At 42.9% G+C, this 26,818-nt stretch overlaps 1 protein-coding gene across 4 annotated transcripts in view; it reads left to right on the top strand.

The window, feature by feature from the left end:
* The window catches only part of LOC124612944 (very low-density lipoprotein receptor), a 611,819-nt gene that overhangs the window by 524,630 nt on the left and 60,371 nt on the right, over positions 1–26,818 (top strand). The window contains exon 1 of one of the 4 annotated variants that reach the window (XM_047141453.1): positions 20,660–20,800. The exons of the other annotated variants lie outside the window; for them this stretch is intronic. Within the exon in view, the coding sequence (XP_046997409.1) occupies positions 20,695–20,800 (106 nt within the window). The 5' untranslated portion in view covers positions 20,660–20,694. Of the gene's footprint in view, positions 1–20,659; positions 20,801–26,818 lie in introns of those variants that run through there. 4 annotated transcript variants of the gene reach the window in all.

Raw genomic sequence — 26,818 nt, 5'->3', positions numbered from 1 at the left:
AAATTGTTTACAGTTTTATGTCACGTGTAGAGGACAAATATAAATTTATTAAACAACCCGCTAAGATCGCGTTTAATGCTCGCATTAGCTACGGCGTTCAAAACAGAGAGCTCAGAACGCCACTGAACGCTTATTGGCTGTCTGAGTATGCGTGACGTAGGTGCGCAAATCGAAGCATTTGAGATGTGGTGCTATAGACGAATGTTGAAAATTAGGTGGACTGATAAGGTAAGGAGTGAGGAGGTTCTAGGCAGAATCGGAGAGGAAAGGAATATGTCGAAAACATTGATAAGGGAAAGGGACAGGATGATAGGACATCTGCTAAGACATGAGGGAATGACTTCCATGGTACTAGAGGGAGCTGTAGAGGGAAAAAACTGTAGAGGAAGACAGAGATTGGAATACGCGAAGCAAATAATTGAGGACGTAGGTTGCAAGTGCTACTCTGAGATGAAGAGGTTAGCACAGGAAAGGAATTCGTGGCGGGCCGCATCAAACCAGTCAGTAGACTGATGACAAAAAAAAAAGGGTGCGCAAAGAAATCCTGAAGTCGACCGCCATCGATCGTGACTACAACTATAGTGCACTCGTTTTCTCAGATTCCAAAAAAATGGTTCAAATGGCTCTACGCACTAAGGGACTTAACATCTGAGGTCATCAGTCCCCTAGGCTTAGAACTACTTAAAGCTAACCAACCTAAGGACATCACACACATCCATGCCCGAGACAGGATTCGAACCTGCGACCGTAGTAGCAGCGCGGTTCCGGACCGAAGCGCCTAGAAACGCTCAGCCACGGCGGCCGGATCTCAGATTTCAGTGCAAAGCATTTGATGTCTTAATTATTGACATGTCTTTGGTGCATAATACAAGGAGTGGAAGGAGGAAGGAGAAGCTATATACAGCTTATATCACTTAGACATTTGCATTCTCTTGGCCTGTTAGTTTGAATGGTAAGGCATCTTCTATACATTGTACGTACCATATGCGGATTCACGGGTGTGCACCATATTTTATTTCATATTTAGGATATTAGAAGATAGAAAATATTTAAATTCCTTGCTTGTAATTCAGATTTTCATGCTGTCCATTGTAGTATCTGAAGATCTGTTCGTGATTAAAAAGATTTGTGATAGCAACAAACAGAAAATAAATTATGGTCACTTCTCATAGTAAAATTTGATATTCATTTGTTAGAGAATCTCCAGCCACTGCGTCAGTAGACGCAGAGTCCTCGGCTCTCCGCTTGCCCGAGAAATTGTGTAGCTCAAACAGGGGGGATTAGTGGACCTTTGCTAGACCTTTGCTAGACCTTTCCTGGGCGCAAACTTCATTGGACGCAGGACACCGACTATCTCATCTCCATAACGCAAAAGAAGGAAACGGCAGGAACGAAACGACTGTTCCAAGATAGTACCCTACTCGGAAAAATACCCGGAAAAACCACAGACTCACACCAAACTAAACGGAAAGACCAATGTCGCTGTTGGAGATGTCACGGAGTCTGTCTGTCATCGGCATTTTGGTAACAGTTAAGAACTATAAATGGAAGCCACTCCACAGCAGGTGAAATAACAAGTGCTAGGTCATTACCGACTGCATAGTAGTTGTGCCATTAACGCCGTTAAGGGGAAGGTAGGACGTCAAACGGGCCGACTTGGAGCAGGAGAGTGACCATAGTACATTTTAATTTCTACTGTCTATACTTTTCCAAATAAATTCGTAAAACTTTGTCACCATGACCAGGAAGGATTGAGGACTCACATTCATCGCAGTGGAAGTTCAAAAACGTAGCAAAATACCTTTTTTTTACAATTGAAATTTCATCATTTTTTTCACTTATTACTGGCTGCATTTGTTGCTATAGTTACACTTTTCTTCCTAAGTAAGAGAGATTCTTCGATGAATTTTTCATAGCATACAAACAGTAGTTACATGTGTATGAAACTCTAGAACTTTCCACGTCTATTAAAAAACTGTGGAAAAATTGAGATAATTAACTATAAAACTTGAATTTTTTCTAAACATGAAGTTTAAAATGTAACAGTTCATTCATTTTTCATAAATTAAATAAATTCTAGAGTTTGATACACCTGTAACTATGGTTTGTATGCTGTGCAAAAGTCATCGAAGACACTCTCTTATTTAGGAAAAAAAGTGTACCTATAACAACAAATGCAGCCAGTAATAAGTGAAACGATGATGAAATTTCACATGTAAAAAAAATGGTATTTTGCTACGTTTTTGAACTTCCACTGCGATGAGTGTGTGTCCTCAATCCTTCCTGGTCATGGTGACAGTTTTATGAATTTATTCGGAAAAGTATAGACAGTAGAAATTAAAATGTACTATGGTGACTCTCCTGCTCCAAGTCGGCCCGTTTGGCGTCCTACCCCCCTTAAATTACTTTGATGCCTCGTCTTCCGTATCTTTACCCCGATGCAAGGCGAATACCCATTTTCTTCTTCTGTGCTGAAGACAATGGGTTCACTATATGAAACCAAACAATAATTTAAAAAATCCGAAAGTTACTCGTTATAGTTAATATGCGATCTGTAGAGACGAGAGCTTGTTTTGCGACCTTGGCTGACTTTTGGTATGATGTAACAATTCATTCCTGCTCGTATCGGCAATTACAGCGTCCTGTACTCCATTATTGTTACCTCTCTTGCCAACTGATATTTATCTTTTAAACTTTAAATAAATGTAATTAATTTTTCCAATGCTAACTTCAACAGTTTGCCAAATGCAGAAAAATACACAGATGTATTACTGATTTAACACACTGATCCCTTGTAGATTTCATCCTTCTCTCGAAGTGGTTTGCAAGGAAACCTTGTTCCGAAATACAGCAGGAAATAGTGTAGCCCAGAGCATTCGTCGAGAGCAATGCCGGATCCTCGAAACCGCGGCCGTGGAGATAGCCTTGTAGCTGTCTGCAAAGAAGCGATAAACCGTGCCCTCTGCCAGATGCGTATAATTACTGTTGACACGAAGCTCGTTAGTCTTCTCGCGAACCATCAGTAGCAATATGCGGAAAAGAAAAACTGCTAACAAAATATTAAACAGCTGACCGAGGGCCTGGAGAGGTGCCCCGTTGCCTATTCCGACCCGAGGGGCTCGTGGCTGCCCTCGCTCGGTGATACGGCCCTTCCCACCTTTTTAATTTTTCTTATTTTTTTTTTTACAGCTGTCGTTGGTTGGCAAACTCGTCGTCGTTGTTACCCTCCTGAGATTTTATGTTGTCCGTGTAGCCAGTTTTCTTGTGGTAATGGAGGCTATGGAAGCCCTGGTCGTATGCTGAGGGTGTCTCTCTGGTGGCATAAGGTGTCCCGGGTGCCCCCTACACGTTTTCTGGGCGAGACAACTCTCCCGTCTTCCCTCTTTTACCCTCTGTCACTTCTACTGGCTTTCTTGGTTTTCTGGATTCTCGGATACAGTCGAGTCCACTGGGATTAATCTTTTGCGCCCTTACTGTCTGGGGACTACTCCCGGCTTGACACACAAAGGTTTAAGGAACAAGTGACCTTGTAGTTTGGCCCCTTCTACCCCATCCATCCTTCAGAAAGAAAGTGAGACGAAAGATTGTGTGATTGTCATCCATTACCGTCTTTCAAACTTCTTTTGGTTTTGGACATTCCGGAATGAATCTTCCCAGCACAAATATTCTCTGTTGAAATGTATAGTAAATATTGCATCAGAGTTCTATTAACTTGAATACTAAACGAAGGGATGGTCCACTTTATTTTTCACTAACACTGACCCAAAACAGCGGTGAATTACGCTGTGAAAAGCATCACACACACACGTTTTGATGTTCAATACTTAAAACATTTCAAATGCCTGACAGAGAGAGAAGTTAATCTCTGAACAGAGCTGAATCTTTCTTCTCGACAAGTGTCCCATAGATCACCTTTCATTTCCTAATTTACAGTGTATACACGATAAAAAATCATAGTTCGCTGTTTTTGTCTACTGCATGAAGTCACCTCTAAACAGGCTAGATGTGCCCATTCACAAAGTTAGATTAAACTGTTCGAAAATTGACTCGACGCTTCATTATGATGTGTCCTGCAACTGGCCTAAGAAACGTATGCTCGACCAACCAATGCATTACACATTTACTGTGTAATTGCTTTGTGAATATTACAAGCCAGGATCAAGCTCATCTGCAACTTTTTTGAGCCTTCTGTTAAAGTGCGCTTGGCGATGAGGAATTGAGTGACGAAACAGGTAGCCATGGGATAGAATTGAGAAACAGAGTACTGAAACCGGTGAAACAAAGACTGTTTGCATTGTTCAGTCTGCAGTCGATTCTCACCATTTCAGATGCTCAGCAATGTATAATTATGGGTTAAAATGATTGGAGGCAGGCGCGTCATACGTGAAAATCGAGACAGTGAGAAAGTAACCTAGCTCCCTTTAGCAGACATGTTGCTGCGAATCACCCTCGGTGAAAGGTTTCTCGACCTTCACTATGAATGGAGAACTTTTTAGGTATGAATTTAAATACAGCCGATGATGTGCCATTACAATTAAAATGTAAGCTGACACATCATCTAAGCGCTAAATACCAGTTTTGAATTACAAAGATACTTTTTTACATTCCTTGAGCTTGAGACATTTTTATCTGTGACGAAGGTGCAACGTTCACATTTCTGGCTCACATCGTATGGCCAAGCCGTATTCCACTTCTTTCCATCTTTTAAAGTTCTCGTTGGCGCCATATCTTGCGAAGACATGCTGGTCAGTGTACTCTAAATTAATTTTCGTCCATAAACATTAAGTTCAAGCGGAAATGACTGTTCATGCACAACCACCAGCACCACCGCCGCCACCCTTTAAGATCTACGGTCAAGCAGTCACGCCTGTTCGCGTTCAGTACTGTTATAAGGTATTTGGTGAACGTTCTCTTTCATTCTGTATGCGTAAAATTGCTAATTTTCAAGGCGCACTAACGTCTACTGTAGCTTATACGCCTAACTTGTCTGAACGTCGTCTTAATGTCAGTGCAGCGACGCAGTCGTAACAACAATACTAATCTCAAGATCTGATGGATTCCCTAAACAGCAGCAAACTCTATCAGAAGAAAAGGAGTCGCTTCGTATAGTTTTATGTTGTACTAACAAAAAAATTAAGAATAATGAGTCTTTAAGAACCTGAGGCAGTTCAGAAAAATTTTTTAAGGTAATATGGGATGATTAAGCACTTGCTTAGTTGGTTTTTGAGCTGAATAACTGCTTTCAAAAATATCATTGTGACATCTCGGCTATAGTACACGATGCAAATTGGCGTCTTACTGTGCTAATGGCGGCACTGGAAGCAGTAGTGATATCGTCTCATTCCTCAGGGAAAACATTCCGCCGCATGCACGTGTGACTGAAAAGGATGCTTGCCCAACACTGTTTGCATGTCTCTTTACAAATACTGCAGCATAAAGGTCGAACCAACATACACGTGGTGCGTTTTTTATAGTGCGTACATTTTTAAAAGGCCACTGCAACGCTGCGGTCGGTTATTTGCGCACGCACGGTACAGCCGTTGGCTATCCAGACATTCGTCCGGAGTTGTCAGTTCCTGCTCATTTAAAATAACTCAGCGTATTGGAAATCCCACAGAGTATGAAAAAAGCGCTGTGATGTGTGTTCTGTGCACAGGAGACGTGAAGGCGGTCATAAATCTTGGATTACTGAAGATTATGGGGAAAACACTATTGTTGATGGAATGGTAAGGAAATGGATTAGCCGGCCGGGGTGGCCGAGCGGTTCTAGTCGCTACAGTCTGGAACCGCGCGACCGCTACGGTCGCAGCTTCGAATCCTGCCTCGGGCATGGAAGTGTGTGATGTCCTTAGGTTAGTTAGGATGGATGTAGATGTAGAGGTTTCAGCAGTTCTAAGTTCTAGGGGACTGATGACCTCAGATGTTAAGTCCCATAGTGCTCAGAGCCATTTGAACCATTTTTGAAATGGATTAGAGCGGTTCATGGTAAATAGTGAAACAGCCAGTCATCTGTATTATCGAAGAATAGGTGCAGGAACTTGATGGAATAGTTCAAGAAAACATGCTTTACAATTTTCTCTTTACGTAAAACGACTTTCCTTAGGTTTGAAAACAAGGAGATCTTTGGTCGGCCAGTGCTACGAAAACGACGTTGTCAAAACGGCCGTTCAGTGGTGTTGGTAAAATCAGGCGGTAGATTTTTATGAGAATGAAATCCAGGAGTTGCTTCGAATAAAATCACTCTGAGTGTTAGGCTGCGTCGTTGTGAAACACTAAAACAACTAAGACGTCAACGCTTGTAATGGCTTTGCAGCGATTCTCTTTAGGGCGACTGCTGTGGCAATTAATCGCCCTAAAGGGGACTGTCGCAGAGTCAGTCGAAATGGCGTCTTAGTTGTTTCAGTGTTTCGTAATGACGCGACACGATACCGTAAATGATTTTACTAGAACCGACACTGGGTGTGGAAGCCTACGAACTTAAATCAGGAGTTGGTCATTCTTTATGGTAATATTAGTGAAAATGGTTGAAATTAAGATTAAGGTGTAGGCTTACACATAATGATTTTGTTAAAAAAATTCACTGTGGTATAATAGAAAAGTGGGCCTTATATAATGAATAAGCCTCAAGTACTAAGCCTTCTTTTTATTGCTACATATTTATGCCTCATGTCACCCAGGTGACGGACTACCGTGTCATTATCAGATGGTGTGTTCAAAAGGAATGGAAAAAGCAGTTGTAAAATAGGAAAATACGTTACATCGTATCTCGTCAGCTAGAGATTCACGTAGGGGCATTTACAATGTGAATATATCTGTTCTGTCAGAACTGAAGGCCACATTTCAAATCGCGAATATGAGGGTTAGAACATTCACAATGTAAAACTGATTGCGAGAGCTAGCGTGCTGAAAGTGAACACTAGTAATAAATTGCATAATTACTGGTGTAGATAAGCTGAACGTGAACTTGATGCTAGGGTAAATTATATCCGCTTGCATACGCAGTCCGCGTGTAGTAAACCATTGTCTGGCGGTCGCTGTCTGTTTAGGCTACGCTTGCGACCACCATCTACTAGTCCGATACTCGTGGATCGCGTAGGCATCATCCATTTATGTAGTTAGGGTCGTGTCTACAGGTTAGTTTGATTTGTAATCTAGTTTCGTAGTGTTTTACTATACCCCTTTTTTTTTAATACATCTTTTCGACAAGGTCGAAGTATGAACCCCGTTACAGATGCAATGCTTCACTTCCGGCTGAATCGTTCTATTAGTGGTATAATTTCTGAACGAGAATAACAATACCTATTTTATATGTAAAGGCCCTCCTTGACCTTAAGTTTTACACCAAGACGGACATTTGCAAATAAAGTGCCATAATATGATCGCGGAATCATTTACACACTTTGTCTTCAGTTGACAATTCCTATTACTAACCATGCCAAAATTCATTATTAGTAAAGCCCCAATAAAATAGAAGTCAGGTCATTCCACTTGACCCACGGAATGGCAAACACAGTATTGAATGTAATCTTCAGCGATTGTCGACAGATCCCTGATATCTAGGAAACACCTAGAACTAACAGGCCAGAAGCTAATACCGAGAAATAACATATTAAGGAAACTGGCTGGTGCTAGCTGCGAAGCTAATGCGAATACCTTAAGAACTACAGCACAAACACTGGTGTAAACTGTCGCCAAATACTCTTCTGCTTGGAGTAGAAGTAGCCATGTCAACAAAATAGGCCCCTATCTAAATGATGCGATGAGAATCGAGAAAGGAATTCTTTAATCCACGCCAACACCATGGCTGTATGTACTAGCTAAAATAGCTCCTCCAAGTCTCAGATGACAACAAGCAGTGACACAGCAATGGATGAAACTCAGATGGTACAGAGACTTACCTATTGATGAAACGGTGAACCATATACCACGCACTGGATTAAAATCTAGAGCGCCAATCTAGGTAAACACTGGCTATCTCGTCCCCCCTCAGAAAGCTGTAATCTAAGAGATCAATGGAGTAATCAGAGGAAGTCCTTCGATGGTCATAAGAAGTTGGGAAACATAGAACCAACCACCCAAGTGCCAGGTGCGAACCAACCAAGAAAAATATGAGCTCCCTCAGGCGCATCAGAACTGGCCATGCCGTGACCAAAGCAACGCTACGCATGTGGAGAATTACCGATGATGACCAATGCGGCTGTGGAAAATCGGAACAAACTCTGGAGCACACATTGCATGAATCCCCAAAAAGACAATTCATGGGTACCTGGAAGAACTTTGCAGACGCAAGAACTTCAGCAATTAAATGCATGGAGGTTTTAGTTACCCAGCTATGATGAAAAAATGGATCCCTCAACTTCTATTGCCTACTTCCGGTTCTCCAACTTCTGTAAGCCACACGCGAAATAATATACCAAGACTTTAAGTAAATAAATAATAGTGTTGTGACGTTGACCAGTGAGTATTTGTGGTGCTTAATCTATATATACTGAGCAACAGAATGGGTGTGGAATTGTTACGCGATGCAGACAAAATAGCATCGGCGCTTCTGGTCACTGCGATACGCAGTTGTCTTCGGCTCTCAGTAGTGGTGGCCAATATCAGAGACGTCGATCCCCTGACCGGTTATCGGCCTTCAACAAGGGCCTCAGTAGTGGCTGCCCCAGGGGCTGCGGAGTTCATGGGCCGGTTTATCGGCTTAGCCAGACAAGCTGCCTCGACATGCGAATGTAAGCCGATAGCGTTAGTAACTGCGCGCAGCGCCGTCTGTATCGGCCGTGACAGCTGGTCGCTGCGAGGGGCCGGAGGTCACGCTCGGTCAGCCGGCCACGACGCGGGACACGCCGCACACAGCCACCTGTCGAAACAAAACACTGTCTCCGCCAGTCACCAGTTGCCTCCGCGCCCCAGCAGCACTAGTACAACTTTTCTGCATCGCATTCTCTTTACTGAGGATGAACAGTGACAAATTAAGGTGACGGCGGAGCACTGTTTCGAAACGCTGCCCATGAGCAAAGGTCTGCACCTACCGGTACATCCACATTCTGAAAACCACCGTGACGTGCATGCCAGAGGATACGTCCTATTGTAACCCTTACTAGCTTTTCTTCCCGTTCCATTCAACGGAGTGCGGAATGAATGTTTGCTTGTATGCCTCGGTACGTGCTGTAATTATTCTAATCTTATCCTCAGGATCCCTATGTCAGCGATAAGTGGGGGACAGCAGTACGTTTCTAGAGTCATCATTTAAAGCCTCCGGTCCTTGAAACTCTGTTACTACACTTTCGCGGTATAGTTCACGTCTCTCTTCGAGTCTACCAGTTCCGTCTCTTCAGCATCATTAGAACACTCTCCCAAGGGCCAAACAAACCTGTGACCATCCGTGCTGCGCTTCTCTGTGTACGTTCAATATACCCTGTTAGTCCTATTTCGTACGGGTCCCACGCACTTGAGCAGTATTTTAGAATGGGTCGCACGAGTGATCTCCTTTGTAGACTGATTGTACTTCCCCATTATTCTACCAGTAAACCGAAATCTACCAACTGCTTTACCCATGACTGATCCGATGTGACATTCCATTTTATATCCCTACGAAGTGTAACACTCACGTATTTGTATGAGTTGGCCGATTCCAGCTGTGACTCACTGATATTACAATCGTACGATACTACGATACTACGTTTCTTCGTCTTACGAGGTGCACAATTTTACATTTCTGAACATTTAATGCAAGTTGCCAATCTTCGCACCACTTCGAAATCTTATCAAGATATGACTGACTATTTATGCAGCTTCTTTCAGACAATACATCATTATAGATAACTGTATCATCTGCAAAATGTCTGAGGTTATTATTTACATTGTCCGCAATGTCATTAATATGCAACTTGAACAGCAAGGATCCCAACACACTTATCTGAGGCACACCCGAAGTTACTTCTACGTCTGACGATAAATCTCCATCCAAAGTGACATGCTGCGTCATCCCTACCAAAAAGCCCTCGTCCACTTGATACCACAAATGATCGTACTTTGGGCAATAAGCGTAGGAGTGGTACTGAGTTAAATGCTTTTAGGAAATCAAAAAATATTGCATCTACCTGACTGCCTTCATCCAAAGATTCCAGTATGTCACATGAAAAGAGTGCGAGTTGGGTTTGACGTGAACCATGTTTCCGGAATTCGTGCAAAGTCGTCAGGCTGTTCGAGGTACCTGTTTGAAGTCAGAATATGTTTTAAGATACTACATCAGATCGATGTCAGTGATACTGTACAGTGGTTCGGTGTGGCCTGTGCTTTCTTCCAACTAATGGGAACGGCTATTTGTTCGAGGGATCTATGATAGATTATAGTTAGAAGAGGGACTAAATCTGGGCTGATCTGTGTATATCCGCAGAAATAATTACTTTACGGATAAAACCACGACGATGCGGATGCCTGGGGTATCAGTCTTTGGTTAAAAACTCAAGGGCAATGTCAGTAGTACGATTTTCGACAACAATAATATTTGTTTTAAGCCATTGTTAATGCCTATTTGAAAATGAACGCATTTATATAGGGTGTAAGAAAAAGGGATGGCCAAACTTTCAAGGAACATTCATCATACGTAAAGGAAGAAAATACGTCATATGGACAAGGGTCCGAAAACACTCCATTTCCGTGTTAGAGCCCTTCACCACAGTAATCATGGCACACAGGAAAAAAACATACAAGCTTAATATGAAACACATTCCTAAATGAAATGTACAAAATGCTCTCCTTTAATGAGGATACATGCATCAACCCGCCGTCGCCTTGAATCCCACGTATCTCTGGAAAATTGCGTATTGTTTCAAAGACATGAAGACAGGCACGAAGACTGTAAATCTGGCACCAGAGTTCCGTTCACAGGAACTTTAAAATGCCCTCAGAAAAAAGTCTAGTGGGTTTAGGTTCGGAGAGCGTGGAGGCCAAGGACTTGGCTCACGTATATCTATTTATCCGTCACTCTGTTATTTAGTAACCTGCGAACATTAACACGGAAGTGAGTAGTAGTTACATCGTGCATGATACACATGTATTCTGTGAGGATTCTCGACAGCTTAAACGAGCCGATTGCGTGTACAGTACATTTGCACGTAAGTTGACTCGGCACTTAGAAAGAAAGTATTGATTGCACAAAAGTGAGCAACAAGAATATTATGTGGTATTCACCCACGGACGTCAGGCAGGTCCCTCTTCAAGCAGATAGGCATTTTAACCGCGCCGTCACAATACGTATATTCGCTGACGAAATTCGTCATAAATAAACCATCACAATTTGAAAAGAACTGTGATGTCCATACCTTGAATCTCAGAAGGGAGAATGGCCTTCACTACCCATTATTGAATCTATCAGTGCCTCAGAAAGGAGTTCAATATGTAGCAACAAAAATTTTTGATCATTTGCCCGATAACGTAAAATTTCTGACATGCAGCAAGGAAAGTTTTAAATCTAACTTAAAATCATATTTCCTGGACAACTTCTACTCCACTGACGAATTTCTATTTAAGAACTAGTAGCCAGAAAAAATAAAATCGTTATTTTCAAGCGTAGTAGCATGAATAGCATTAAAAAGTGTTCATTAATGTTAACACTAATCACGTTTACATTTTCTGTAACATAATTCGTTCCATGTCATTTCAACAAAAGAATCGTTCAAATACTCTATGGAACATGTAACTAACTAAATAAATAGTGGGTGCTTGTTGAGCAATGAGATTAGTCACATGTCAACGCAAGCAGTCATGTCAACATTACCTTGGTTCCATTTAAACATACTCCAGCGGTGAACCAAAGAATTATAGCTTACTGTACATTTTAACCAAACGTAACTAGAAGTGTATTTCGAACATTTCGCGTGAGAAAGCGTTTCCTGTAATGCTGGAATGTTATGTTTGTAAGTTTCTCGTGATTAACTTGAATATGACGAGATGTAGAAAATGAGCTCAAATATCGAAATAAAGCGTTTCCGGACCCATGTCCATTTAATTCCTGAGGTGTGAGGAATTTTTCCTAAAAGTTGGGCCATACCATTTTCTTACACCCTGAATCGGCTTCAATGTCCTCTGTGGATGGCCTGCTATTTTTCCCGATCGCTGATATTTCCAAATTCTAGCAAATTCTCGAGGAGTGGAAGATTTAAGTATTTGGCGAATACTGCAACAAGACCCCAGCACAGTGTTCTCAAAATGTACATGTCCTGTGAACGCGAATACAGCCAACGCTTACGTCGAACTATAAACCTTCTATTTTTAAGGTAACGTAACACAATATTTTACGCACATTGTTAGTTAAAGCAAGAGCTTACTAAACCTTTCAGTAAACTAACACCGTTAACAGTGAAATAACACAGTATTATGAGAGATTAAAAATGATGATTAGAAGGTCTAAAGTTCTGGATTGCACAAAAGCATAGGGCTGGCAATAGCAGACGATGGCCTGAAGTTACATTGCATCAAACCGTCGCAACAGATGCTTCTAGGAATGGGAATTACACCTTACTGGTTACGAGATCCTCTCCCGCAGACAAGGAGTGAGAACAGCACTAGGGCTTGAAACTTGGCAGACTGCTTCGTGGTTTCATTCAAGGCTGGCTAACTTCAGACACTAAGACAACTCTCGCCAGTTCTCTTCCTGGTTCTCCGAAATCGGGTTGAGTACGTCTAAGTTTCGTAATTATAAACTTCGTTCAAAATGCCACACGTGCATTCTGCCTTAAGTTTCTACATCTGTACTTCACAGTCCACTGTGTGGAACAAGGCGAATGAGAACATCGTGTGCTTGCATCATTGTCCCTTTTCTCACTCCCTCCACCGCTTGTTCGTTTCGTGAGTTGTGCACCAGAAAAACAACAGTGTGCACCCTTATAAGCCGTAATTTTATCGTCATAGCCGTCAAGCAAAATGCGTATAGGGGATAGGGGGAAGGAAGTACTGCGTCTCTTCACCGATCTGACGGTTCACCCTAATTATTTTAAGACAATGTTGTTTCTGTGGTCTTCCTGCCGTAAGCAAGTACGACAAAGCGCTTCGATCTTCACGGAACTCTCCCTCTCTCCCGCGCTGGTTCAATCTTGGTAAGCATCCAAATCAGAAGATCAATACTCAGGAACAGTCCTGACCAGTGTGATGTAACCGCTTTTCTCCGTAGACGAATTACATTCATCGTAGACCACCCAAGATGATGATTCTTTTTCCGTCGTTCTGACAAAATTATCGAATACGCAAAATCAGCGGTGGAGACCATGCGGAAGTATTACATTCTACATGATGAACCCGAACTCCCCACAAAACTTAAGAGTGCTTTGCTGTGAGAGACCCATGGTCCCCGGTGGCCCATTACACGGTAATAATACAAGAATGTGTCGCTTTGTTACTCCGTTAACGTTCGTTTCTATGAAAATAGCCGCGCAACAATGATAAACTTGTAATACGCCGTCATCAAAGCGTACAACACAAAAAAATGTATTACAACAATCCTCAGATGCAAAAGTACTGTGACGTGCTATCCCTATTGCTGTGTATCAGTGTTAACGTACAATCAACACTGCCGGAGAAAACAAACCCCAGACAGAGCCGAACATCAATGAAGGCAAGTTTGAAAGTTAAACATTAAGTTGATGTTACCGTTGTTAACAGCAAGTGTAGTCAGTGGACGGAACGAGTTTGTTTCCAAACAAAACCTCCGTGGCATGCCGTGACATTGGCACTGTTGTGCAGATATTTTCAGTGCATTAATACACATGCAAAGATGAATAGGAGTAACCTGGACTCGGATTCGTGAAGCCCAGGTTTCGAACCCTCTTCTGCATATTTAGATATGCGTTGCCTTTCGTCTCCTTAAATCGCGCAAGACAAGTTTCGGAATGGCCCATTACAGCAGAATATGGCCGGTTCCTTCTCTATTCTTCGCTACTCCGACCTTGCGCTCCGCCACCAAGGAATTCATCGTTGACGGAGCGTTAAATCCTAGTATTCTTTTCCTTACTTCCACTGTCTCTGCAATAGACTGTTACTGATTACTGACTGTTTACAACACTCAGGTGAGTTTTTCCCCTCTTTCGGTTAAAACTGACACATTCTGGAGGAGGGTTCAAATCCACTTCCGGCCAGCCTGATTCAGGTTTTCTGTGATTTCCCTAAGTCGCTTCTGGCAACTGCCGGAATGGTTCCTTTGAAAGGGCACGGCCGATTTCCTTCTCTAATCCGTGATAGTGCTCCGTTTCTAATGACCTCGTTGTCGACGGGACGTTAAACACTAATCTCCTCTTCCTCCTCCTCCTCTTCTTCCTCCTCCTCCTCCTCCTCCTCGGTTGAAACTGAATTCGAGAAGCATAAGAAATTCTATTCGAACACGTTGCACCGTCTGAGAATTTCGGCACTAAATATTTTCATTTGTCATTGCGCTAAAGACATTTATTTGATATTTCATTTCATTCTGGTTTCCAGTGTTACCACTCTATACAGGGACATTTTTTCAGCTTCCTGTATACCTGAAAATTAATAAAAGTTTTAACATTCGAAGGGATTACGCACAAATATCCGAAAGGGAATATATATGTATATAAGCTCTTGCGACTAAGTTTTCTATTGTCCGTATGTAAGCTATTGCGAATTTCTTAAGACGTGTGAAGTAAATGTCTCCGTGACATGAATCCTTTTCAAGAAATAATAATGATGATGATGATGATGATGATGATGATGATGATGATGATGATGATGATGATGATGATGGAGGCGTGCTTCTCCACACGTTCATTTAAGGGAACGGTATAGAGAATTAGTAGACAAAGTGACGCACTACAGGGTCAGTTGCAAACGCAAAAACGAATTGAGCCCGTCCGTTCATACTTCTGATGTGATCGCAGATATTGGGGCACAAATGATCCAGATTCCAAAGAAGCCGACACACAAACTGTCACAAGTGAACGCATCACGCAGGTCCTGTCAACGTGTTTTACACCATATGAGGACGAAGCTCTAAAAATGACATGTGTCGAAGAACTGAAGGAGAAAGATGATGCAAAACGTGTGCATTACTGCACGTGGATACATGAAACAACAGAGAGTGGAATGTTGGATCCGCTGCAGTATTTCATGAGTGTTGAAGCCTGCGTGTGAACTCCCAGAACACCAGATACTGCTCAACGAATGTGATTAACGAGAAGCAAAAAGAAAAAAAAAGAAAGATTGTGGTGTGCCGTGTCAGCAAGTCGGATTGCAGGTCTTACAGTTTTTGAAACAACAGTAAACAATGCTGTGTATATGAGAATCGTTCAGGAATTTTACTCACAGTTGACCACTCATCAACGTCCGTATGCTGTCGTTCAACAGGATGGGCTATGTGCCACACTTCACTATAGCTAGTTCCACTAATTCATTAAATATTCACAGCAAGAGAGTATCGGCATAGGACTGGCCGCCGCGTTCGATGCACCTAACCATTTGTGACTTTTATCTGTGGCGCAGTCTCAACGGAAAAGTGTACGCAAATAACTCGATAATGTTAGATGACTTCAGCAATTCTGAGAACTGATGCGGCAGTTCATTGAAGCCCAAGGTCAGTTTCAGTGCCTAACGTAATGTAAAAAAACAGGCTCAATTCTGTTAATACAGACTTTCGCATTATCGTATTTGCTGGTTCGTTAGTGTCTAATTATTACATGTTTATCTATTTGTTGTTGAATCTGCTCGCGACGAGCAACAATCGTGCGTAAATGGCGAGCAGTCTATACTCGGGTTCGGTTTTTCGTGCCCCACGATTTGTCGTAACCGTCAGCTTTCCTACACTGTGCAAAATGATTGCTGCATATCCAAGCCATATGCCTAACGTTCCTCATTTCAGTAAACATTATGCCCACTCAGTTTATCACCTTTGGAAAACGTGACATACTGCTACACTGGACGATTCATTTCTCGTTCGAATATCCGAGGCTTTAGTTGATGCAGCAGCATGCAATCGAGCATTGTCTTGAAGCGGAACATCATCTGACGACGGCATACCTCCTAGTTTGTTGTGAATTATACACTGTAGCCTACGCATTGTCTTGACGTATCCAGTCCCATTTATTGTTCACAGTAACCTGAAGTCGAATGATTCATCCATATGTGGAACTGCAGAGCATCCTAAAGACGTGATTCTGCAGACAGACATCAGACGCTCTTCCAGAATGAGATTTTCACTCTGCAGCGCAGTGTGCGCTGATATGAAACTTCCTGGCAGATTAAAACTGTGTGCCCGACCGAGACTCGAACTCGGGACCTTTGCCTTTCGCGGGCGAGTGCTCTACCATCTGAGCCACCGAAGCACGACTCACGGCCGGTACCCACAGCCTTACTTCTGCCAGTATCTCGTCTCCTACCTTCCAAACTTTACAGAAGCTCTCCTGCGAACCTTGCAGAGCTAGCACTCCTGAAAGAAAGGATATAGCGGAGACATGGCTTAGCCACAGCCTGGGGGATGTTTCCAGAATGAGATTTTCACTCTGCAGCTGTGGGTACCGGCCGTGAGTCGTGCTTCGGTGGCTCAGATGGTAGAGCACTTGCCCGCGAAAGGCAAAGGTCCCGAGTTCGAGTCTCGGTCGGGCACACAGTTTTAATCTGCCAGGCAGTTTCCAATATTCTCACGTGACACCAATTCTGGTTCTAGTCAGTTTCGTAATCAGTCGATGTGACTGAGTCCCGAAGTTAATTGGTACTGCTGTGAACGAATGCTTCAGTGTACCTACATTTCTTTTCCCGTAGACAATAACGAGATTGTTCTTCTTTCCGAAAAAAAAAAAACTTTATATATACAGGCTGCTCCCTCTCAATATGTCATAAATGCTTGAAGATACGAAAACAGTAGTTCCCGTAGGTGACTGCAAGTAAACCTGTGATTGGTTTGTTACGTGGTTAGTATTTTAATCTTCTGAAATATTAAAACTGCCATGTTTATTTTTTATGGAACAAGGCCTTCCTAATTATGTGTCGGTAGCTGTTGAAAACAGAAATAGTAATCTTACACTCGACAAAGTTTGTGATCAAATATTCCTCAAAACATCTCAGAAGTGGGTGGGAGGATGGAGGAGAGGAAGGGGGGGGGGAGGAGGAGGAAGAGGAGGAAGATTACAGCACAGCGTAGTTTCAGTTGCGACATAAACGTAGCACAACGCAGCTCAGAGCGAATCCTGGCCATCACATTTAAATAATTTCTTCCCTTCACTCTGACACTCTTTCTGCAAAAGGCTGAGGTTTTCACTGCAGATGTAATAAATCTTATAACTTCAGCCCTCTTTCTAAGAGCTCTAAAATGTTAACCACACAGCCGTTTCATATAGAATTTTCAACAAGTTAATAAAGCCGCATTCTACATTGCCAGCGTATTTCACCCACCTCCCTCTCATCCATGGAAAAAGCCACATTATAAGTCGTCGTACATTAAATTTTCTGAGTAAAGCAGCGTGTGTTACAAGCCAAGGTAGGATACACTGCACAAGTAAAGGTTATTGAGATTTTGTTCATCAGCACTGAAAAAAAGAGACGACTCACTTCAAGAAATCATAAATCTTCTCTTAATGGCCTTTGACAGGACGTAGCAAAAAACTGTAGTGTTGTCCCAGTCATTATCAGCATGTCTAGTCGGGAGCAACATCTGTACCTCAAATAAATTGCGTTGAAAAAAATGGAGAAAACTGAGAGCTTTGCGGACTCCCACGAAGAATCGGTAGCAACCAACAAGCTGGTATTCTTATACGGTACAATTTTTACCTCGAACTCAGAAAGCCGACATTTTGAGCTCCAGCCAGTCGTGACTTTTATTCACTATTATTCACACTGGAGGTCATCAACACTGTTCGAGACGTTTCGATGCTTCATACTTCTGACACAGAAAATCTGCAGCATGTAGATTGGTGTTCTGGATGATATGATGATGGGACGTATCAAAATCACAATTTGTAAGTGAAACATCACTGTAGACGTGCTAAACTTCATGCTAAAGTTAATATAAATATTTTTGGACAAACACAGATACACGTTAACATCACCTTTTAGAAGAGTTCTGACTGTTGAAGTCTGCAAAGGCTCAATTAAACCAATCTGATTATAGACAAAGACAAATGGTAACATGAACGCTCATGTTTGCACTTACTAGTGAAGAAAGTGCAAGAACGAATGTATCTACATTTAAAGATAAGTGATTCCTGATATTAACACATCGTACAGGCAAATATACAACGGGTCGTCCCCTCCACGGCCGAACCCATAAGGGAGTTGTCAGATGGACAACAAAATTTTAATTGCGAATTGTTCTGAGCGTGGATGTTTGCAGTGATACTTTAGTGTCTTGATCCGTCTGAGAGTTGAAAGTAGGTATTTACATGAAATTTTGAGTGAAGTGTCTACTTATCCACAGTAACGGTTTAGCTTGAGTGTCGTAGTGTTTGTGTATGCGGTCAACAGCATAGCATTCTAATTTTTAAGAACAGCAGCCAGTGTGTAGTGCGACGAACCTTCCAGGGCTCTCTCTTCAAATGCTTTTACCGCTGAAAGATGACAAATGAAAAATTCACGGCAGTAGTGAGAGGAAACTCAGTAAAAAGAGTTGAATTGCGTGTTTTTTAGGTATCACGTGTCGATGTTGTAAGATTAATTTATATTTATGTTAATATTAAATTGTTTGTTATACTTTTTAAAAAAAATCACATAATTCGCGGACGTATGCGAAAACCTGCCCCACACTTACTACACGCTGAGTATTCTGTCCGGCCTGTTACCGCTGTGTCCTGTGTGTTCATAGATCGTTGCGAGGACGCCATGAACATAGCGTTATAAGCCATAATTATGTCACACTCCCTGTGATCTTAGGACAGATAAGTTGTACAAAACATTCTGGACATCTTGAGGCGTCAGTTCAGGAAGGGTTGTGTGTCTCCGTACTCACAGACATCTCTCCACTAAAACTCATTACTGTTTGTGGTGGTAGAAAGCCCAAGGGACTCATGCTGTTAGTAAGGGAATTTGGTCGCGGTGGGTGGCAGTTCGTATGACAAGCAAAAATCCGCTAAATATGGAGCATCAGATACTCTTCGGAAAAGTGAGATACACCGTGCATTACGAACTTTACCGAACATGTAAAAATGCGTTTATTGTTTCATTCGTCCGACATAATACGATGTTTGCGCGGTTTCATCGTTCAGTCTTTAATAACGACGTGTAATATCAAACAGATTAGCGCGTAAGCTTCACCGGCGATCAACAGACACATAGAAAAAAATTCAGATAGACTCAAAGATAAAAATACTCGTAACCAACAAATGAATAATCGAAAGGTAAGCTATGATGATTCTGGATAAACATTTCTTATTTTTCGTGAGTATAATCCTTTCTATAATTCAGCGCGTTTGGTCAATCACTTCGCTTATTGTTCTTTTGCATCAGTTTTCGTGAGTATAATCGTTAGCATACTTCTGTTAGTTACTGTGGATGATTCAATATTATTCATTTCATAATTTCGTTTCCAGACAGGATGCCGAAGCGTAAAACTTTGCTCAGACTCTCATTTGAATTCGCAACGAAGAAAATTAGCAGCGCGCAAATTACGTTACTGTAAAGATAACTGCATTCAAAATACCGTTAATGCGATATACGTCTGTATGCATCTCATACCTTGCCTTCGCCAACGCCTTACATTCTGACCCAGGCAATACCGGCTTTCTCAGCTAGTATGACTTACTGTGTTCAGATAATACAACATATTAATAAATGCAGCTTAAGACTTACTATTTAATCACACACAAATTTATTTTGCAAAGTGTTGGTGTTATCTAAATTGAAAGAAGTCAAAACAAACGCCAGTTAAAAGACGGTGAAGTTCAACTAAACAGAAGATAACGTCACTTGTGAGGGATGATTCCGTTGAAAAGGACCCGGCCGAATTTCATCCTTATCCTTCCCGAAGCCGAGTTCCGATGATCATGTCGTCGGCGGGACGTTAGATCCCACTCGTCTTTCCCTTTTACAATACGTGTCGTACATTTATAATCCATTAAATATTGGCTGGTTGTGAGAGTATAATGTGTGTGTGTGTGTGTGTGTGTGTGTGTGTGTGTGTGTGTGTGTTAAAAATGCTAGTTTAATTCATTCCTACCTTAAGGACCATTGCCTTGAAAAGTGTTCCACTGGTGAAAGAGTGATGCAACTGCAGTCTTCATTGTCTTGTTAGTATACAATTCCATAGGAAGCACGCTTTTTGTAGCCACTTGATGGAATGGGTTTTTCCGGGCACGAGTGAGGAGTGCTGGAACCGAATGGTCAATACTGGTGCAAGTTGTTGCCAGTCAAAGTGAGAGTTTTTCTTTTTTTTTTTTTTTCTTTTGCAAGCGTCACGATCTCCCCCCCCCCCCCCCCTCTCCCCTCTCCTTTCTCTTCGAGACGCCTCTCCACGGAGATGGTAGGAGGGGGGGGGCTTACGGAGCAAGTGTTTGCAAACAGCGGCGTCCCGGGTCGGGGTCCCCGTTTCCTAGCTCGGGCAGGGAAGGGAAGGAAGCGGAGGGGGCAGAAAATTGCCCCGCGGTGGCCAATGGCGCGCCGGCTGACGCAACGCGGGGGTATGAAAAGTGCGTCCGGCGGCGCGTCGCGCATTGCTTGCTGACCGGCGGGCTGAGCAGGGCGCTGCAGACACCGCCTCCCAGGATGGACTCCGCTTCTGGCCGCGCGGCGCTGCCGCAGCTGCTGGCCCTCTTCGCGGCGATGCTGTTGGCTTCCGCGGCCGTCGCCGACGGCTTCTATTACCACGACGGTAGGATCTCTGCTGCCTTAGTAACTCCCGTCCAGCCAGGGCGATGGTGTCTAAAAATTCTAGACGTATACTTCTGAATAGGGCTACCCACTGTAACTTCACTAGTGTCCAACAGGCGTAATACGTCGGTAAGGGACCGTGCTGCCGTCATAGTGTCCAAGGCGCTGAACTGGCATTAAGGGGGTGGTGCAGATTAGACAAGGCCAATCCTGATTTCTTGTTCCATTATTGTTCCCATATAAACTGTGTTACACAGTTCATGTTACACACTTATAGAGGTTGTAGAGAGGACTTAGTAGATAAAAATTTTGCGTAAGAACTTACGTCCGGAAATGAAGTCCAATGACGCTATTGAGCATCAAACGTATTGGAGCCGGCGCCTGTAAATATATGTATAAATACAGGGTGGTTCCGAGACGATGATATAGACTGTCTAGGATGATGGAAAGGATAAATGCATCAATTCGAAGTTAGGGTCACTGGTTCGGAAACGAACGAGTCGGAAGTTACAAGCGATACCTCTGACAGCGGAATACATGTACCGTTACTGTCGATGCTAAAAAGTAGGGTAGGCAACTTTCAGAAGTGGTGGCATGGATCAAAACAAGAAAAAATGTCTAGTAACCGTGGGCTCTAAAAGCATCCCCATGAAGCTATGAGCACTTGTTAATCATCGCTACTGTGGAACACATCTCCTCTACTGAACAAGTGCTTAAAGCTCCTCGGGGATGCATTTTAGAGCCCAAGTTTACTAGACACTTTTAGTTTTTTTGGTCCATTGTACCACCTCTGAAAGTTGCCTACCCTACAATCTTAGCAACAACAGTACCAGTACATGTATTCCAATGTCAGATGTATCAGAACTATATTCGCTTGTAACTTTCGACTCTTTCGTTTCCGGCACAGGGACCAGTACCTCAAATTGATACATCCTTCTCCACAGTTCCAGAAAGTTTATATCATCATCGCGGAAACACCCGGTGTATATACATACATTTACAGGCGCCGGCGCCTATAGCTTCGATGCTCTGTAGCGTCGTTGGACGTCGTTCCCCGGGCGTGGGTTCCTGTGTAACGCTTCATCCACGAAGTCCCCTCTAGAAGCATGTAACATGAAATTTGAAACGCCCTGTATAATCCGCAAGGCACTGCAAGATGCATAGCAGAGGGTAAATCGTACAAACACCAGGAATTTTTCGCCCTGTTCCTTTTGCGTGCTGAGCGATGAGAAAAAAAACGAGTTACATGCTCTCTACGTGTCCTAATTTCTCTGACTGTAATGTCCCGTACACGAGATATACCATGGTAGCAACGATATGGCCGCACTTTATCGAACTGAGTTTCGCGATATCTACGTCGTCGAAAAATTCCCATTTACGTTCCCCGCCTATTTATGTTAAACTTCCCTAAGGGCTATGCCGTCCTCTTACGATAGATCGTCTCTGAATTTGCTCCATTTCTCATGCCATGCCTAACTGATCAGAGATCAAAACGTTGAAACAATGTTCTAGAATTTGTATTGTACGCTATTTCCTTTAGAACTGCATTGCACTTTCCCAGAACCGTTCAAGTAAATTCAAGTCTTTCATTCGCTTTCCGTAACACTGGTTTCCCTAACAATGATTCCATGTCGCATCTAACACCCAATGTTAGTCAGACAGATCGGTACAAACGATGCACGTCGACATATTATCACCCAAATCTACGATATAGTCCGTATTATGTGCTGTCGTCCAGGAGAACGTGCGTAAACTGCAAGTAACAGGTGACACGTGAGCACAGGAAGAGCGTAACTGTGAGTGGCTGTCGCGTGTGGCTCTGTAGGGAAGTTGGTAGAGCGTTAGTTCGTCGTGCCAAGGGTCACGAGTTCGAGCCCTGGTCTGTGACTGACTGTCGTATGGAGCTCAGTAGCGAAGTTGGCGAGCGTAAGTTCTTCGTGCCAACGGTCGCGAGTTCGAGCCCTGGTCTATCCATTCTTTGTGCTGCAGTACATTTGTTACCGTTACATCGGACAGCAGGTTCCTGACACATAAAAGGACTGTTCGGAGTCCATAGCAATGTTCTATTGGCAGTCTGCTTTCTCTTCGTTTATTTGAAAGTAGCAAACCCGTAGTGTATATTTGTAGTTTCACAGAACAAACACAAACAATCCGAACAGAAGAGTAAACAGACAATTGCATGATACGTCGGATGTATTGATAGTAATAATAACAATAGTAAGAATAATAATTGACTGCGAGATGGTAGCACCACCATACATCTATAAACTCTGAACAGTCCTTTGACGTGTCAGGAAGTTGTCCCGTATAGCAGTTTCACATGTACTACAGCAAAAAGTGCATCACTAGAGCTCTAACCCAGGACCCTTGGTACGACGGACTTACGGTTTACAGACTTCCCACGGGAATTCCATACGACAGATGCTCATAGTTCTGCTTATCCTGTGTACTTACCGTTCACGCACGTTCTCCTGGATGACAGCGCATACCACAAACAATGCCAGTGTTTTGTTTCATATTCTATCGATATACGTTTAGTACCGTCCGTTTGTCTGTCGTCTGGAGGTTTGTTTGTTAGTATGAAGCCTAAAAAATTCTACGATGTGACCAGCACACACCACTAATCTTCTAACCTAATACGATCAGGTTTTTCTCTATTATATGCTATCATATGCTCTGTCTTTAAGGATGACATCGAAGTAGCCTTGAAACTAAACACTAATCTACCTTCCAATAACGTACCATTCCTTTATAAACCGGAGAATTGTTTCCTATGGGCTCTATATCACATACACACTTCAACCTACCCGTATACTAGGAATAAAATTGAACTTTCCTCAGCGTACAGGTGGCCAATTTACGAGCGTTCTTCCTTGAAGCCAAACACGTTTTTTATATTTCTTAATACATTTTGCGTATTCATCACGATTTGATCATTCCGGCAATGAAGCAATACTTCACATAAGCGGGAGACACCTGTTATCAGGTGCAAACTATTGCTGAATGTCCATTATCTGATTTAAATTTTGTAGTTTTACATCTGTGAACCATTGCTGTAGCTCGAGATTCCTTAGCATATGCCCAAAATAAATTTTTGCTATCACCCCAGCAAAGTAGATTTCTAAGTTCAGCTGCAACAAAAAGACATAATTCAATGTCAAACATTTCAACGAGAGAATGTAAATAAATGTCCGTATCTAATACTAACGTGTTGGTCGGATATTGTTATTCCATTGCCTCCCCTATTGTGCATTTATTTTGTTTCTAGATCTCTATAGCTACTGATATTTTCCAATACGAATAAGCACTGAGAGATTACCGTCGTTCATAGGAAACCTATGACAGTGCTGGGGACAAACGCTTTCCTGTTACCAAATTTGCACATGTTCTTCCTTCTGGCTACAGTAAACGTACTAAATTTACTTTATCTTGGCCATCGTATTACTATTTACCAGTGAAGATTATTGTAGCACCAGCTAGGGAATCATCCATACTTACATGGAAGAGCATCAAACGGCGGTACGGGCCGGCCGCGGTAGCCGAGCGTTCTCGGCGCTTCAGTCCGGAACTGCGCGAATGCTACGGTCGCAGGTCCGAATTCTGCCTCGGGCATGGATGTGTGTGATGTCCTTAGGTTAGTTAGGTTTAAGTAGTTCTACGTTCTAGGGGACTGATGACCTCAGATGTTGAGTCCCGTAGAGCTCAGAGCCATTTTGAACGGCGGTACGGAATTGTAAACATATTGCTGCCCTTATCACTTGCCATTACCACGCAGTGAGCCGTCAATACTGACGTTGCAGTTGACAAAGATCCCAGTAAGACGTCAGCGCTGGCCTTTGGCGTCGCTGAAGCGTCAGACGCCACACGTGACAGCGAATCCGATGTTTCGAAAGGCCGTTGTTTGTAACAATATTGGTCTGACCCGCGCCTTTCGCTCCGAATTTGCTAAATCGCTGACGGTCTCAGCTTTTGGCTCCAGTCTTCATCAGATAACTGTAGCTAGACTGACAGTCAAATTCGTCGCTCATTCAAAAGTTCCCCATTGAACTTCGCACGTGGTCGCAGACGAAAGCTTCATATACCGCTTAAAGCAAATTAAACTTCCGGTTTATTTTGTTTTGGTTTTTTATGTTTTTCCTGAAACGCTGGCGAATGTCATACTCTGGCATAAGAACTGGCTTGCAACTGTCCCATTCGCGAGTTACCTGCTGCTTTCCAGTGAGCATTTCTCTTGTAGCTGCACCACTGCGACTGGTCGTGCAGCATCATAAAAAGAGTCTCTCCGTTTACGTCCAGCTCCGGTTGTTGACCCAGTCTGCGAGGCTCTGTGTTCCTTCACCAGGTGGCGGACAGTCCGTACTAGTCAAAGCAGATGTAGCATGATCCCCCTCAGTCTTCCGACAGTGCCCATTCTGTTCAATATTGGCTTCAGTCTTCACTGAGATATGAACCACCAATCGTCTTGGTGAGACTGCTACTTGATCGCTCCAGTAACCGTAACTACGTGCGGACTTCGTTTTATCACAGGGGGTTTTATTGTTTTTGCTGTGCAGTACACTCATGTACGTAACACGTTGCTAAGTACTGCAACTACTGTTTGATGTCAGTCAAAATAAATCAAGTGGAGGGGATACTGTTTATGTGCGATTCGAGATAGCAGATAGCCAATACTGCGTCAGTGATTGTCGATCTGGTAGCTGCGGACAGTTCGATCCCAACGCTGGGTGAAGTGAGTAGTGTCTGCTACAAACGGCCGCTGAGAAAGATTCCTTAATAAGCAGTACCACCTGGACCCCTTGACGCCGGTCCACACGCCACTATATGCTTGAACATGCAGTAGTTGTTGTGGTCTTCAGTCCTGAGACTGATGCAGCTCTCCATGCTTCTCTATCCTGCGCAAGTTCATCTCCCCGTACCTACTGCAACCTACATCATTCTGAATCTGCTTGGTATATCCATCTCTTGGTCTCCCTCTACGATTTTTACCCTCCACGCTGCCCTCCAATGCTAAATTTGTGATCCCTTGAGGCTACAGAACATCCCCTACCAACCGGTCCCTCCTTCTCGCCAAGTTGTGCCACAAACTCCTCTTCTCCCCTATTCTATTCAATACGTCCTCATTAGTTACGCGATCTACCCATCTAATCTTCAGCATTCTTCTGTAGCACCACATTTCGAAAGCTTCTATTCTCTTCTTGTCCAAACTATTTATCGTCCATGTTTCACTTCCATGCATGGCTACACTCCATACAAATACTTTCAGAAATTACTTCCTGACACCTAAATCTATACTCGATGTTAACAAATTTCTCTTCTTCAGAAACGCTTTCCTTGCCATTGCCAGTCTACATTTTATATCCTCTCTACTTCGACCATCATCAGTTATTTTGCTCCCCAAAGAGCAAAACACCTTTACTACTTTAAGTGTCTCATTTCCTAATCTAATACCCTCAGCATCTCCCGACTTAATTCGACTACATTCCATTATCCTCGTTTTGCTTTTGTTGATGTTCATCTTATATCCTCCTTTCAAGACACTATCCATTCCGTTCAACTGCTCTTCCAAGTCCTTTGCTGTCTCTGACAGAATTACAGTGTCATCGGCGAACCTCAAAGTTTTTATTTCTTCTCCGTGGATTTTAATACCTACTCCGAATTTTTCTTTTGTTTCCTTCACTGTTTGCTCAATATACAGATTGAATAACATCGGGGATAGGCTACAGCCCTGTCTCACTCCCTTCCCAACCACTGCTGCCCTTTCATGCCCCTGGACTCTTATAACTGCCATCTGGTTTCTGTACAAAGTGTAAATAGTCTTTCGCTCCCTGTATTTTACCCCTGCCATCTTCAGAATTTGAAAGAGAGTATTCCAGTCAACTTTGTCAAAAGCTTTCTCTAAGTCTACAAATGCTAGAAACGTAGGTTTGCCTTTCCTTAATCTAAATTCTAAGATAAGCCGTAGGGTCAGTATTGCCTCACGTGTTCCAATATTTCTACGGAATCCAAACTGATCTTCCCC

Source organism: Schistocerca americana, chromosome 4 (genome assembly GCF_021461395.2).
Source record: "Schistocerca americana isolate TAMUIC-IGC-003095 chromosome 4, iqSchAmer2.1, whole genome shotgun sequence".
In the NCBI taxonomy this organism is placed as follows: Eukaryota; Metazoa; Arthropoda; class Insecta; order Orthoptera; family Acrididae; genus Schistocerca; species Schistocerca americana.
The sequence above is the reverse complement of the archived record's forward strand: the minus strand, read 5'-3'. Positions and strand labels throughout refer to the sequence as shown.